Source organism: Fukomys damarensis, unplaced genomic scaffold (genome assembly GCF_012274545.1).
Source record: "Fukomys damarensis isolate Sample0158 unplaced genomic scaffold, DMR_v1.0_HiC HiC_scaffold_18, whole genome shotgun sequence".
NCBI classification, from domain to species: Eukaryota; Metazoa; Chordata; class Mammalia; order Rodentia; family Bathyergidae; genus Fukomys; species Fukomys damarensis.
Genome location: NW_022900930.1, coordinates 45,810,128 through 45,823,053, shown reverse-complemented (window position 1 = coordinate 45,823,053; position 12,926 = coordinate 45,810,128). Strand labels below are relative to the sequence as shown.

The 12,926-nt window shown below is 45.4% G+C and overlaps 1 protein-coding gene across 1 annotated transcript in view; it reads left to right on the top strand.

The window, feature by feature from the left end:
- The window catches only part of Ebf2 (EBF transcription factor 2), a 182,351-nt gene that overhangs the window by 165,068 nt on the left and 4,357 nt on the right, over window positions 1-12,926 (top strand). The window contains exons 14-15 of the mRNA XM_010623645.2: window positions 1,464-1,649; window positions 9,159-9,326. Of these exons, the coding sequence (XP_010621947.1) occupies window positions 1,464-1,649; window positions 9,159-9,326 (354 nt within the window). The remainder of the gene's footprint in view (window positions 1-1,463; window positions 1,650-9,158; window positions 9,327-12,926) is intronic.

Sequence of the window (12,926 nt, the reverse complement as noted above, 5' to 3'; positions counted from 1 at the left end):
TTTTTTTTTTTTTTTTGTACTGGGGACCCAACTCTCACCCTTGTGCTTGTGAGGCAGGCAACAGAACCACTGAACTAAATCCCTGGCCCTGACATGATATATCTTTATTCTTCTTTTTCTCCCATTCCCCTCCCCTCTTTTCCACCCCTCTCCCTCTCCTTATTTACAAAAGCTTTGTTTCTGTTTTATATGAATCATTTTTAAAAGGAGTAACTGTTCCTAATGCACAGTTGGGACTGTTTTAACAGAACTGTCTTTCACCTTGAGATAGTTTATCTCTAATTTTAGTCATCTATTGGAAGATAATTCCTTCTTCTTTTTGCCTACTGTGAGTTTGTCCTACAAAAGAGTAGATGGGACCTATTATTATTATATATATTTAGACATGGGGTCCATGGACATATGTCAATTTTTTTCTCATTTGATGATCAATTTGGATTGTTTCTTAAATAGTTTTAGAAGCAATTATCCAAAAGGGTTCATTTCCAGATAGACTAAGTCTCCTCTGTGTGGGTTTTAGAACCGTGGGGAAGACTCCCCATCCTTTCCACCACCACCCCAGATGGGATGACTTGCACTCAGCTCTGGGTCAGAGCCCTTGGTCAAAGCACAGCACGCTGACATGAATCCATTAATAAGGACTTTCTGAATGAAAATGATCCCTGCCCCGCATATGGCATGGCTGCAACTTTGAACTAACGTTGCCAGAGCAGCTCTACAGAACCCAAACAGCCCCAGAAGTGTGATTAGGGTAGTCCCTCAACCCCACCCAAAAGTGGCTGCAGTGTGTTGAATTTGGGAAACATTAGATGAGTTAAGTTAAACTGGTTTGTCCAGGCCTTTCCTAGGCGAATCTTCAAGAAATGGCCACAGTGTATAGCATCTGCCCGCCCTGCTTCGCCTGACCACCAGAGGCTTTTCTCAGGGACACTAATTAAAGCTTCAGACAACTCCAGTGTCACATGAGACAGCCAGAGGCGGCCCCTCCCACAGCTTCACATGAGCGTGGTTGTGAGGGCAGGTGTGAGAGAGGAGAGAGGGGCATTGTGTAGGACAGGGAGGTGAGAGCAGATGGTAAGAGCAGAAGACACGCTTTCTGAATACAAAAATACAGTGAGAGATAAGGAATAAGTTCTAGTGCATAGCATAGTTGGGTGACCACAATTAACAATTTATTGTATATTTCAAAATGGCTCGAAGAGAGAATTTAAAATATTTCTGATACTAAGAAATGACAGATGCTTTCAGTGTCAGGTATATCAGTTCCCCCGATCTGATCATTGTATCAGAATATCACACGGTATGCACTGTCTGGATTTCTACAGTCGTTATTTGTCAATTAAAAAAAAAATAAGGCTCAAAACAAACCGGCATTTCCCATAGCTGCCCAGGAGCAGCTCGGCAGAGTGGCAGCCACCTGTGGGTACTGCTTGATTTACTTGGGCTTTTCCTTCTGTGTCCAGGGTATATCCGCAACACGAGCAGCATCTCCCCTCGGGGATACTCCTCCAGCTCCACACCACAGCAGTCTAATTACAGTACCTCCAGCAACAGTATGAACGGCTACAGCAATGTGCCCATGGCCAACCTGGGCGTTCCTGGATCGCCGGGATTTCTCAACGGCTCGCCCACCGGCTCCCCATACGGAAGTAGGTGTTCTCACCATCCATACTGCTCTCCGGGCCTCTCTGTCTCTGGATTTTGCTCTTTAGCCTTTGGAGGGTTGGAAGGTGAAGGAGCTACATTCCTACATCTTACAAACTTATGGGAGACGAGCCCACTTCCTGATGAAATGTCCTGCCTGCCTTTAATTGTTTTCCCTTGGCTGGACTTTGATTCATCAGGCGATGCAAGATGCTACAGGAAAGAAAGAGAGTATGTGCATTTTTCTTTAGGCACTTTTAGATGTATCATTTTATTTAATCTTCACAAGAACTTTCTAAGGTTAATATTTCCATGATACGGGCAAGGCAGTTTGGGTGCACAGCAGATAGCTCATTTACCCACCATTGCTGGGCTCGAATGTAGCAAGGTGATGATGTTAGCACAGATTTGGTGGCTGCAAGTTGTTTGGCCACATCATGATCATTTGTTTTTTCTTTATGGCATGGCTTTTCTCTCCCTTAAGTACCTCCAGAAAGGTGGAAGTTGACTGCATGTCACGTTGCAATATATTGAGGTAGAACTTCCTCATCTATGGTCTCACAGCAAAGTTAATGCCTTGGCAAGTTGTGAAAACCCATTTGGGGAGCTATGGGAGCAAGGTCAGGAACTTACACAACAGTCCCAGCAACCCCAGCATGTGTGCTTTTCAAACCTACTCAGGGACTACTTCAGGCCAGGGGACACGGTGGCGTGGAGAGCCCCAGAGATTAAAAAGTGTTCTCGAAATGCTGGGTGCTGTCGCAAGGCCCTGCAGCTTGCCCTCTTTTCACCCACAGTGGGTCCCTTGTGCCAGGAACAAGGGCATGTTAAGGACAGCACGCAGCCATGTCTGCCATGGCCCAGGAAAGGACAAGGCTGGGAGGCTGCATCTCACAGCCTTTGGTTCCCCCGGAACACACATGAATTACTTCCGGGTCATCTGTTCAGGTCATCCAGTCAGCACTATGCCATGCGGAGCGGACATAGCACTGAGCAGCAGAGGGCCGTGGAGGTCGTTTCTCTCGGTATAACTAAAATTCTGTTACGACAGAGACATGAGTTCTGTCTTGTATCTTGTCATCTGACCCAGGTTCATTAAAGTGGTCTAAGGAAATGAATTATTAATTGATTGATTTCCTTACTTGTTTTTACCTTTTGTTGTTCTAAAACCATTTTGCGGAATCATGGTAGTCATGCAGGGAGTGTGAACATATAAAATAGAGACTAATTAGGAAACTGAGTTAAAAGAAGAAAATATGTTCAGGAAAATGAGAACTCCAAGGACAAGCATAGGTAACAGTCAGTGTGCTCAAGGGAGCCAGGGAGCTGTTAATTTGGTTGTAAGTTTACAGAATGCTAAAGCCAAGAGAGGAATGTGGTTGTTCGACTTTATGTCTACCTGGTACTCTTCTAAGGAGCTGAGGAGGAAAGTGGACATTGCTGCTGCTGAGACCCGGGGGAGGCCTTTCCCACACTTCCTCGTGGACAAGGCCCCCAGGGTGGAAAGGGGCCACCTCTTTAGCAATTGCACAAGTCGTATGTTGGCAAGAGAGCCATTGTGCCGATGCCATCACATCATCATGATGACAGCAGCAGGAGCAATGAACCATTGCATTCCATGTCCTCCCTTACAGGGCTTGCTCACACCTTCAGTCCACTTAGATCCTCACAATAACCTCTTGATGTGGGCATAATCGTTATGATCACGAGCATTTCCCCAGTAAGAGATGAAGAGCTATTAGATGACAGACTCCAGGATTCTTAGCCAACAGGTAGTAAAGGTGGGATTAAAGTGCCTGTCCATGTTTTTAATGATTCAATAATCTAAAAATACTTAATATGTTTATAATGTATTATTTTCAGACTAAACCAATTAAAATTCCCTCCATTTGATAATTTTTGTAGATTTAAAAATTGGTCAGTCTGATAATGCAGTACGATGGAGAAGGAGAGAGAGAGAGAGAGAGAGAGGGAAAGAGAGAGAGAGAGAGAGAGAGGAGAGAGAGAGACAGGGAGAGAGGTATGTTTGAGAGTCGCCTGGTGTTTCTTACTAGATTATTCATCTGCTAGGAAGGAATTCTTCCCATTGCAGCAGGTGACTTCCTGGTCGCTCAACCCACTGCCACGAGAAAAGTCTTTAAATTACCTGCTCAAACAAGGCAGTGTACGCACACGAGGAAACGTGGAGGGCACACTGCCCAACCAGGAGTGGGGAGGCAGAGAGGACCCTCCTCACGCCTGTCGTGCTGGTGTGATCATTTGCACCTTTATCTTCAGAGGAACGATCTGAAGGAGGTGCAGACTCGGCCTGGGATTCCAAACTGCATTAATTACAATCAAATTCCCCTACTGCAAAAATACCAAATGCCCAATGGAGTTCATTACAATAGTACCTACCCTGTATTTCTAACCCATGAAGTCTTTGCTTCTTTGGGAAATATTTGCACACACATACACATGTGCAGCCCAGGGGAAAACATTTTGTCAATTCAGTTGCTTGTGTCTGCAAACAATCCTATGTTTTTGTGTTGAGTTTTTTAAACAAGTCTGCTGTGGCTGGACCATATCATGGAGCAGTCACTGCCTGACACATTAAAAAAGAAATAAGGGCCAAACCTCTTGGTCAAGTTTGACTTGCGTTACAGCCCCATGCAGTTTATCAAAAACCTGCATCTTTCCTGCTTTTGCTCTCACACTACTTCAAAAAATGGCCAAACAGATGTTTTTTCAATTTTACACACAAACTTCACTTCCTGGCGGTAGCTTTGTGTGCCAAGTTCCAGCTCAGTGCAAGTTTTTATGGCTGGATTCTAAGCCCCTGACAATAGGGGTTACAATGAAATGCTGACAGACCCCTGAGTGCCAGCAAATGCGATGGCTCGGTGGAAAGGGGGATGTGTGCCCCGTGAGTTCCAGTTCCAGCTGGGGCTGTATAAGCCAATCAACCCCCACAAGAAGAAAAGTGGTTTTTCCTTAACTCCCCACGTTCACATAGATTCTGGGCCAGACGTGCTGGCTTTTACTTTGGCCTTTATCCATAGGGAGATAGATGTCCAGAGAAATTCTCACTTGGAAGTACGTGTGATCAGCTTTCCTAAAATGCTATGTTCTGCTGTCCCCAAAGATGGTCCACTCAACAAGCCTGAACACCCACGGGGACCACTTCTTCCAAAGCAGAGTAACCATGAAGCCAACCCAAAGTGTGGGGCGGGAGCCCCACAGGCAGGAAGCCAACCTGTCCTCTGAGATTCCTACTTTACTTACAGAATCTTCAACCAGGCCCTGGGCTTCAATATATTTATATTTTCAGAAATAAATATTAAAATATTTTCCATTATAAAATATTAAATGATCATTATAGAAAATGTAGAACATATGGAAATATATATATTTTAAAAATATACTCCCACTGTAAGTAAAGAAAAACTTTTATAACATTCTGATGCATTCCCTTCCATTTCTGTAGAAAATGATTACATGACAGTAACATTCTCATTACGGACGTCTTGAAAAGCATGTATAGGTGAAAGGAAAAAAGGAAATGACACACTGTTTATTTCTATGCAGGGATAACCATTGTCAGCTTTCAAAGTACACCCCTGTAGTCATGAATAGACATGGCTCGAAAGTGGCAGGGTTCGTTTGGATGCATAACTAATAAGGCTCTGCCATCAAATCGATGAAAAGAGGGAGGATGGAAGGTGGCTGAATTGTGAGCATCACAGATAGGAAGTCGGGTTCCAGCAAAGTCTTCAGTGGTGCAGACCTGGGTCCCGAGAATGAGCACAGATATTGAAAGTGATGTCTGCTTCCAGAAATTAATTGCAGACCTTGTACTTTCTGTAGGAATTTGAGAATATTAGGCTCTGCTTTTTTCTGTCATGGGGGCTAATAGACAAACTTCATTTACAGACAGCAAAGCCTTAAATTTAAGAAAAGTATCATTCAGGGAAGCCATTATGCTTTCTCTTAAGGACTTAACATTGTTTCTTAGCAATGACAGATTTTTCTTTTTTTAAGGTTTTATGGATTTTTCTGTTTTTTCTACATCAAAAGTAATAGATGTCATTGTAAAAAAAAGAAACTTTGAAAATATGGCCAAATAAAAAAGATAAAATTTTAAAAACTCATAATTTCATCACTCAGATATACCATGGCTAAAACTTTGTATATACATCCCATCCTTCTAGATTTTGTTGTATGTATTATTTCTTTAAACAAAAGTGGATGGGCTTGATATATATGCCATTATGTAATTGACTTTTTCCATCTGAAGAGGAATATATTCCCATATTATTTTTTCCAACATTAGTTTTGTGTGTGTGTGTGTGTGTGTATGTGTGTGCTGGGAATTGAACTCAAGACCTTTCGTTTATGAAGCAGGCAGTGGAACCACTGAGCTAAGCCCCCAGCCCTGCAACATTAGTTTTAGTGTTTGCATAATGTTCTATTGTGGTGGACATAGTTTACCCTCATAAGGGTCACTTAAATTATTTTGCAATTTTTCATTTTTATCAAAACACCATTGGGTCTATTTTTTTTCCTTTTTGGCACATTCATGATTGTCTCCTTGGGATTAATTTCTAGAGATTGAATTAGTGAGTGAAAGCGTATGCACATTTGAATATACTTTACTATCTATTGCAGAAGTTCCTTCAGGAAGGTTGATTCTCTCCTCAGAAGAGAGGGAATATATGTTTTCCTGCCCTGTGAATTTTTTCTTAATCTTTATTAATGTAGCAAGTGGAAAGTAACATGTTGTAACCACTTTAATTAGCACTTTATTACTAATCAGTTTGAGTGCTTCTCTATGGGTCTCTCAGTCATCCATTTTTCCTCTTGTGATTTCCTTCTTGTGTCCTTTTCCCATTTTCCTATTGAGGTGATTTTCTTTTTCTAATTAACTTACAAAATCATACTAGCTATTGAGGATGTGAACATATCTAAGTATTGCTTTTTGGCGGGGGGTGGGTACCGGGGATCGAACTCAGGACCTTGTGCTTGTGGGGTAGGCACTGGAACCGCTGAGCTAAATCCCCGGCAGTATTGCATTTTTTAAACTTCTCATTTATGTGCGTGTGCCTGCATGTGCGTGCGTGTGTGCGTGTGTGCACCCGCGTGTGACTTGCAGACGTTTCTCAATATGTGTCAAATCCATCTTGTGAACTTCAGTTAGGGCTTTGGGGATGAAAGAATTCTGCAAATTGTATAACCTCCCTAATTTTTCTACTATCACTTTCATTATTTTGTTTTTACAGATACTGCTTAATCTGTTTAGATTTACTTTGGTGTTGAAAATGAGGATAGATGATAAACTCTAGCCTCCAAATTCCCACTGTACTGTTTCTGTGAATTTCCCTCCACGAATGTAATATGAAATGTCACCGTTATTAAGTATCAATTCTCATACATACCCAGATCTGTTTTCGGACCCTGTTTTGCTCCAAGCATTCATTTATCTGTTTCTGGGTTAGCATATGACTAATATTGGTGTTGATCTTTTTGTAACTTTCAATATCTCAGACAAGTCCCCCTTCCCACTTAGAAAAATTTACCAAAACTTTGTGGCTCTTACAATTTTGTTACTGAAATATATCAGCACAGAAATTGTGTTCACTAAACAACACGAATTAAAGCTCCCTTTAGGGTTTGTGGCATAGCTGTGTTCGTTTTTAAATTAATTGGGATATCATCTGGCATTTGTACAAAGGTTTCGTTAACTATCTAAAAGGGCCCGCGTTTATTCACCTCTGCGGCAGTTCTCTCAGGCCACTTAGTAAAGCTCCAGGCAGCTCCTCTTCTAAGAAGCGAATCGGGGCCCCACTGTAGATTGGGATCCATTATTGGGAAGAAAGTATTTGTAAAAGTGAGGGACATAAACAGGGCGAAGCGTGTGTGCAAACCCCTGCTCACGCTGGAAGGCCCGTCTCCTCCCAGTGGAGGAGGCGAGCACCTGCCGTTGGTGCCTCGGAATCCTGTAACGGAGCACAGCCGGTCAGCAGTCGGATCCAGGCCTCCCGGAACTCAGCTTCTCTTCTGCCTCTTGCTCTGTGCCTCCTGGAAAGGCGAGAGTTGGCTTTTGTTTTCTGGTTTCCTTGAGGCTGAAACTAAGGCTGGAGAGGAGAGTTTGCTCAGAGTTATTTATGAGACCCACTCTTACTCCTCAACCCTGCGTCCTTCCTTGGTGGAGTGAATTGGCCCAATTTCTTGTGTGTGTGCACACCTTTAAGTATTAAGTTACTTTCTCCTGGACTCTTTGCTAACTTTTTTCCTTTTATTAATAGTATTTGAAGAAAGATGTACTCAGCTGTTTCTTTGTTTAGTTTTTAAAATCAGGACTACCTAAGGATAAGTAGTTTTAGAGAAAGCTTTGTTTTTGTTTTTGTGTCTTTGTTTTGTAGTTCTGCTATAAAAGGCGTTGTACTGGAGGTGACCTCTAGGAATGCTTTATCTATTCAATTGAAGGAACTCATTTTCTATATGGTTACCATAAGATGCCAAGACATTCAGCCTGAAGTTCACCTTGTACTTGTCATCCCTCCATCCCTTTTTTCACTTTTTACTTTGAGACAGGGTCTCACCAAGTCACAAAGTTGCCCACACTGGGCTTGAATTTGCAATCCTGCTGCCTCAGCCTCCCAGAGTGCTAGCATTACAGGCATGCACCATTATGCCCGACTCCTTTTTTTTTTTTCTTAAACCCTTGTGAAATTTACTCTTTTTCTGAGCAAGTGAAGCATAACAAATAAAATTATCATTTGCATGATGAAACCGTGCGGCATCCGACGTTCAGAGGTCAGATACTTCCTTGTGTAAATTGCCTTTATTTTTCTTGGAAATTACAACCCTTAGCTTTTGGCTTCCCTCAAGTCATTTTAATGTTAATATTGTTAATATTGGTGTTTTTTTTCCAAACATTATGTCAGGGGAGGCTGCCTTACAGCTTTATTTCCCAGGGGCCCTGAAAGTCCAGGGAGAGGAGAAGATCTGCTAACTGTTAATAAACTTTTACTTTTAACGAGGCAGTGGTCCATGGAGATGCTCTGGAGATGTTAGCCCTGGGGCCTGGGAGTTGCCGGGGGCTCCCAGATAGGCCTTCTTGGTACACTGCAGAAGAGGCTTCCAAGGCTGGGTAGATGTAGACGGGATGGTTTTTCAGGCACACTGGGCTTTGTCTTTGCTTGCATTCTTCTGCTCGTGCCTGAAGCCCTGTCCCAGCCGCTCCTGCTGGTGCCTTCTCTGGGCTCCCAGGCAGAAGAGAGCTCTGCCTTCTTCGGCTCCTCGGCTTCGCTTGTGTCCCTCCGACAAGGTCACTACCACATTCCTTGTTCTTTGTGTCTGTTCCTCCCCCCCCACCTACCCAAGGAGACTGTTCTCATGTTCTGCTTTTAAGAGATCCCTGGAATCTGGAACCATGCCTTGAAATCAATAATTCCTCAGTAGCAGTGTATCGAAGCAGGATCTGAATTTCCAGATGAGTTCTCATTCTAAAGAGCTATGCATTTGCTTTCCAGTCATGTCGTCGAGTCCCACCGTCGGCTCTTCCAGCACGACCTCCATCCTCCCATTCTCCTCTTCAGTTTTCCCTGCTGTCAAACAGAAGAGTGCCTTTGCCCCTGTCATCAGGCCCCAAGGCTCCCCCTCACCTGCCTGCTCCAGTGGCAATGGAAATGGATTCAGAGGTAAGTGAAGGTACCGCTTTGGGGGTAGCATGGGACGGGCGCCCTGGGGCCTGTGGAGCAGAGCGTGACTGTAGATGTAGCCACACACCCACAAAGAGGTGCTTTGGCGCCTCCCCTGGCTGGGGTCGTGAAGGAATGCACACCTGGGCTCGTGCTCCAACATCAAGGTGGGGAAAAGGAAGATGTCGCCGACCACAGATCCCAGCATTAGCTGTGGTAGAGCCATACATGCACCCCGCAGTGTCTCCCCAGTTCCGTGCCACTGTTCCTGGAATGTGCCTGGTCACCCCATCTTATGCCACGTGGTGAGTACTTCTTACCTGGTATCTGGCTGCCTTGCTATATGCAGGGCACACAGCTCCCCATGGTGCACATGGAAGGAGCCACCAGGAACAACCAGCAAGTCCTGAGAATTCTATCACATGCTGGCCAAATTGGTAGCAGGTGCCCAATCAGGGGTGACGTAGGAAAGGAAGAGGAAGAAACACACTGCTTCTAAGAACAAAAATTAATATCACCCGTCAAACCCACTTTGGAGCAGCATCCTAAAATATGATATGACGTAATGTAACACAAATGTGATGAGAACATGAGAATCTAATCATCCCCTCGTCAATGGGAGGCAGCTGATGGCAAGAGAGCAAATTGGAACCTGCTGAGCACGACGGCTCATGGACGACCCATGCTGTTGCACGCTGTTCCTCGTGTCTTGACGTGAGAACATGCACGGCAGGCAGTGCTGGATAAAACCAAAAGGCGCAAGTGTGGTTAACTCCCTGTGGGCCGGAGCCTCTGAGGTCAGCAGGGCGAGCCCTGGTTGGGTTGTGCTGCCCTGATGGTTGGTGACAGCCTCTGGGTTCCTTTAGGGGCACCCGTGAGTGGTCCGTCTCCATTTGAGGGTGAGAACGGACCAGAAAGGTACATTAGGCTCCTGTCTCATCCTGCCACTAGAGAGGATGGCACCTTCTCAAAGTCAAGTAACTTGACTGAGAAATTGTCAAAACCCCAAGTGAAAACCCAGCCTTCCAGAGAGTCATCAAAAGTGCTTTCCATTCTAAGTAGACAAAGCACCATGCCACCCAACACGTGGGTAGTTGGAAACATCTGTATACTTGATGGGACTGTTGCCTTTGGTTTTCATCCAGATGTCTAAGCCATAAAGAGTGCAGCCTGTAGCTAAGTGTCTCCCCCTGCCCAGCTCTCACCGGGGATCTGCGGTTTCCAGGCCATCGCTAGGGGGTGGGCAAGAGCTTACTCCCTGATGCTGCAGCTCCACAGGGAGAAATGAAAATAATTGCTGCATAGTCACTGTATCTCCCCCTTACATGCAATGCTTTTCTAAGCTCGCCAGCTTCGCTCACTGACATTAGCATGAGGGTAATGCAGAGTGACAGGGAAAAGAGAGAGCAAGGGTGGACCCACCTTTCCTCACTTTGGCACAGGAGGGAGAGAAGGGTGCCGGCCTTCTGATTCCTACCTCCTCTCTCACATGCGCCCTGAATTTGGGGGCGTGGAGCTGGGTGTCTCAGATCTTCTCCTTGGGGCCTGTTCTGACCGAGGGGACGCATCGGTGGAGGTTGCCAGCTCTCAAGGCCAGCACGAGTTTTCAGAGGCATCACTGGGCTTCTGTCACCACCCTGTCTCTTGCTTATATGACATCATGGAAAGAGCCTTGCCTGGTCCCAGTGAGGCCCCTATGGGGACACCTGCAGCACAAACACCAGAGGACCCTTTCTGGGGTCCTCAGCCACGCATATCTCTGTCACCACCTGGCAGAGTGCTGGGGCTGGGACAGTGGTGTGTGGCCCATCCTTGGCTGTGTCTTAGCTACATGCAGATGCGGGCTCTCAGCTCTGGCTCCATTTCTATACAATCACGGCTAAGTCCCAAACCTCTTTTGGAACCTACGATTCCTCTAAATTTCCCGATGACTTGACCCCTAAAAGGGAAAAGGAGGAGGGGAAGGGGAGAGGAGAAAGAAGTTCCCGTCGGTTCCAGGTTGCCACCTTAAAAAAAATATTGCAAAGAACTATGCACATAGGAAGCACCTTGAAGTCAAGGCGAGATCTCAGGAGCATCGTAGAGCGCTGAGGATGACATGCACTCGACTCGCAGAATCGCTAGAGTTAGCTCAGCTCTGCCCGGGCTGTGCGGGTGACTCGTCTCACCACTTCAGTGTCCCGGTCTGGTATGACGAGGCTGACGGCTCCTTCAGCGCTGTTGTGAACTGGTTGTAGGAGCAGAGCATGGCAAAGGGTTGCCACGCCGCCGAGCGGGAGGAGACTCGACCTGCCTCATCCTCCTCCCCGTGTTGGGGATCGGGTGACTGAGGTCCCACACTGCACGCACAGCACAGAATGGGCTGTGGTCACTGCTGTCCCTTCCAAGCTCACACCATCAACATCATTCTTGGTTAAGCAGCTTATCCAGGGCCACCAGGCAAGTGACTGGTCACTTGGACTCTTAAGTGGGACTCCGGAGCTGTGCTCCAAGGAGCCCAGTGTCTCCAAGGAAGGTCACAATGAACCTACTCTCTTCACCCTTGCCCTTTCCCTCCTGTCTGCCTGCCACCCGGACCAAAGGGAGATGAATGCTTTCCCCTGAATTACCAGAGGTAAAAAGGAACTGGACAATCAGAGTGGACCTCAGCATCCACCCAACAGCAAAAATGCTTACTTTTTCTCCAGTTTGTATTTGCTTTCTGTCTGTAGGCTCTGCTTTCTACAAGTAAAAAGTCAAGGTCTCTGGGTATCTTCCCCCAAAAGTTAAAGACGTCATCTGGCAAGCGATGCCTGCGTACTCCTGATTATAGCAGCACAAGTCATAGTAGCTAAACTTCGGAAGCAGCCTAAATGCCCATCAAAGGACCATGAGTAGATAAAGAAAATGTGCTGTATAGACACAATGAAAAATCAATTTGAGTCATTTGTAGGAAAATGGATACATTTTAAGGCCATAATGCTAAGTAAAATAACCACATCGTAGAAGGTTAAATATCACATGGTCTCTCTTGCATGGGAAAGCCAAGACAGAAATAATTGCAAGAGTAAAGCAGAGATGACAGCAGACAGGGAGGTGGACTTTGTGAAAATGGGAAGGAGATTTGGGATGGGAAGGGAGGGAGAAGGTAAATGGGAAGTAAAAGTAGTTACGATACGATATGTGCGCACATCCATCCCCCAAGATGACCATAATTATTATGGATCACAGATATAAAAAAAAAGTATTCAAAGTCAAGGTCACCGTCTAGCACAGTCTGTCCCACCCAGTGTTGGAGGTGGGACTGGGGCGGCGGGAAATGTGCTGTTTTCCAGCATGCAGTGCATCTGGATCTGAGCACCTCTGCCTCCATGCGCTCCTGGGGTAGCTCTCTGAGACTCAGGGAAGGGAAGGGCTGAGGAGCTTTCAATGTAACAGACAAGGAATGAGTCAGAATTCTACTCCCGGGGAGCTTTGCATGCAGCATTTCTTGTCCCACCTCCTGCCTCATTTATCAGGCATTTGCGGTTGATGAGTATAGATTGTCAAGATAATATTATACACTGCGTGTCTGATTCATTTTCCAGCTCCCTCCAGGAAAAAAAAAAAAAAAAAAAAAAA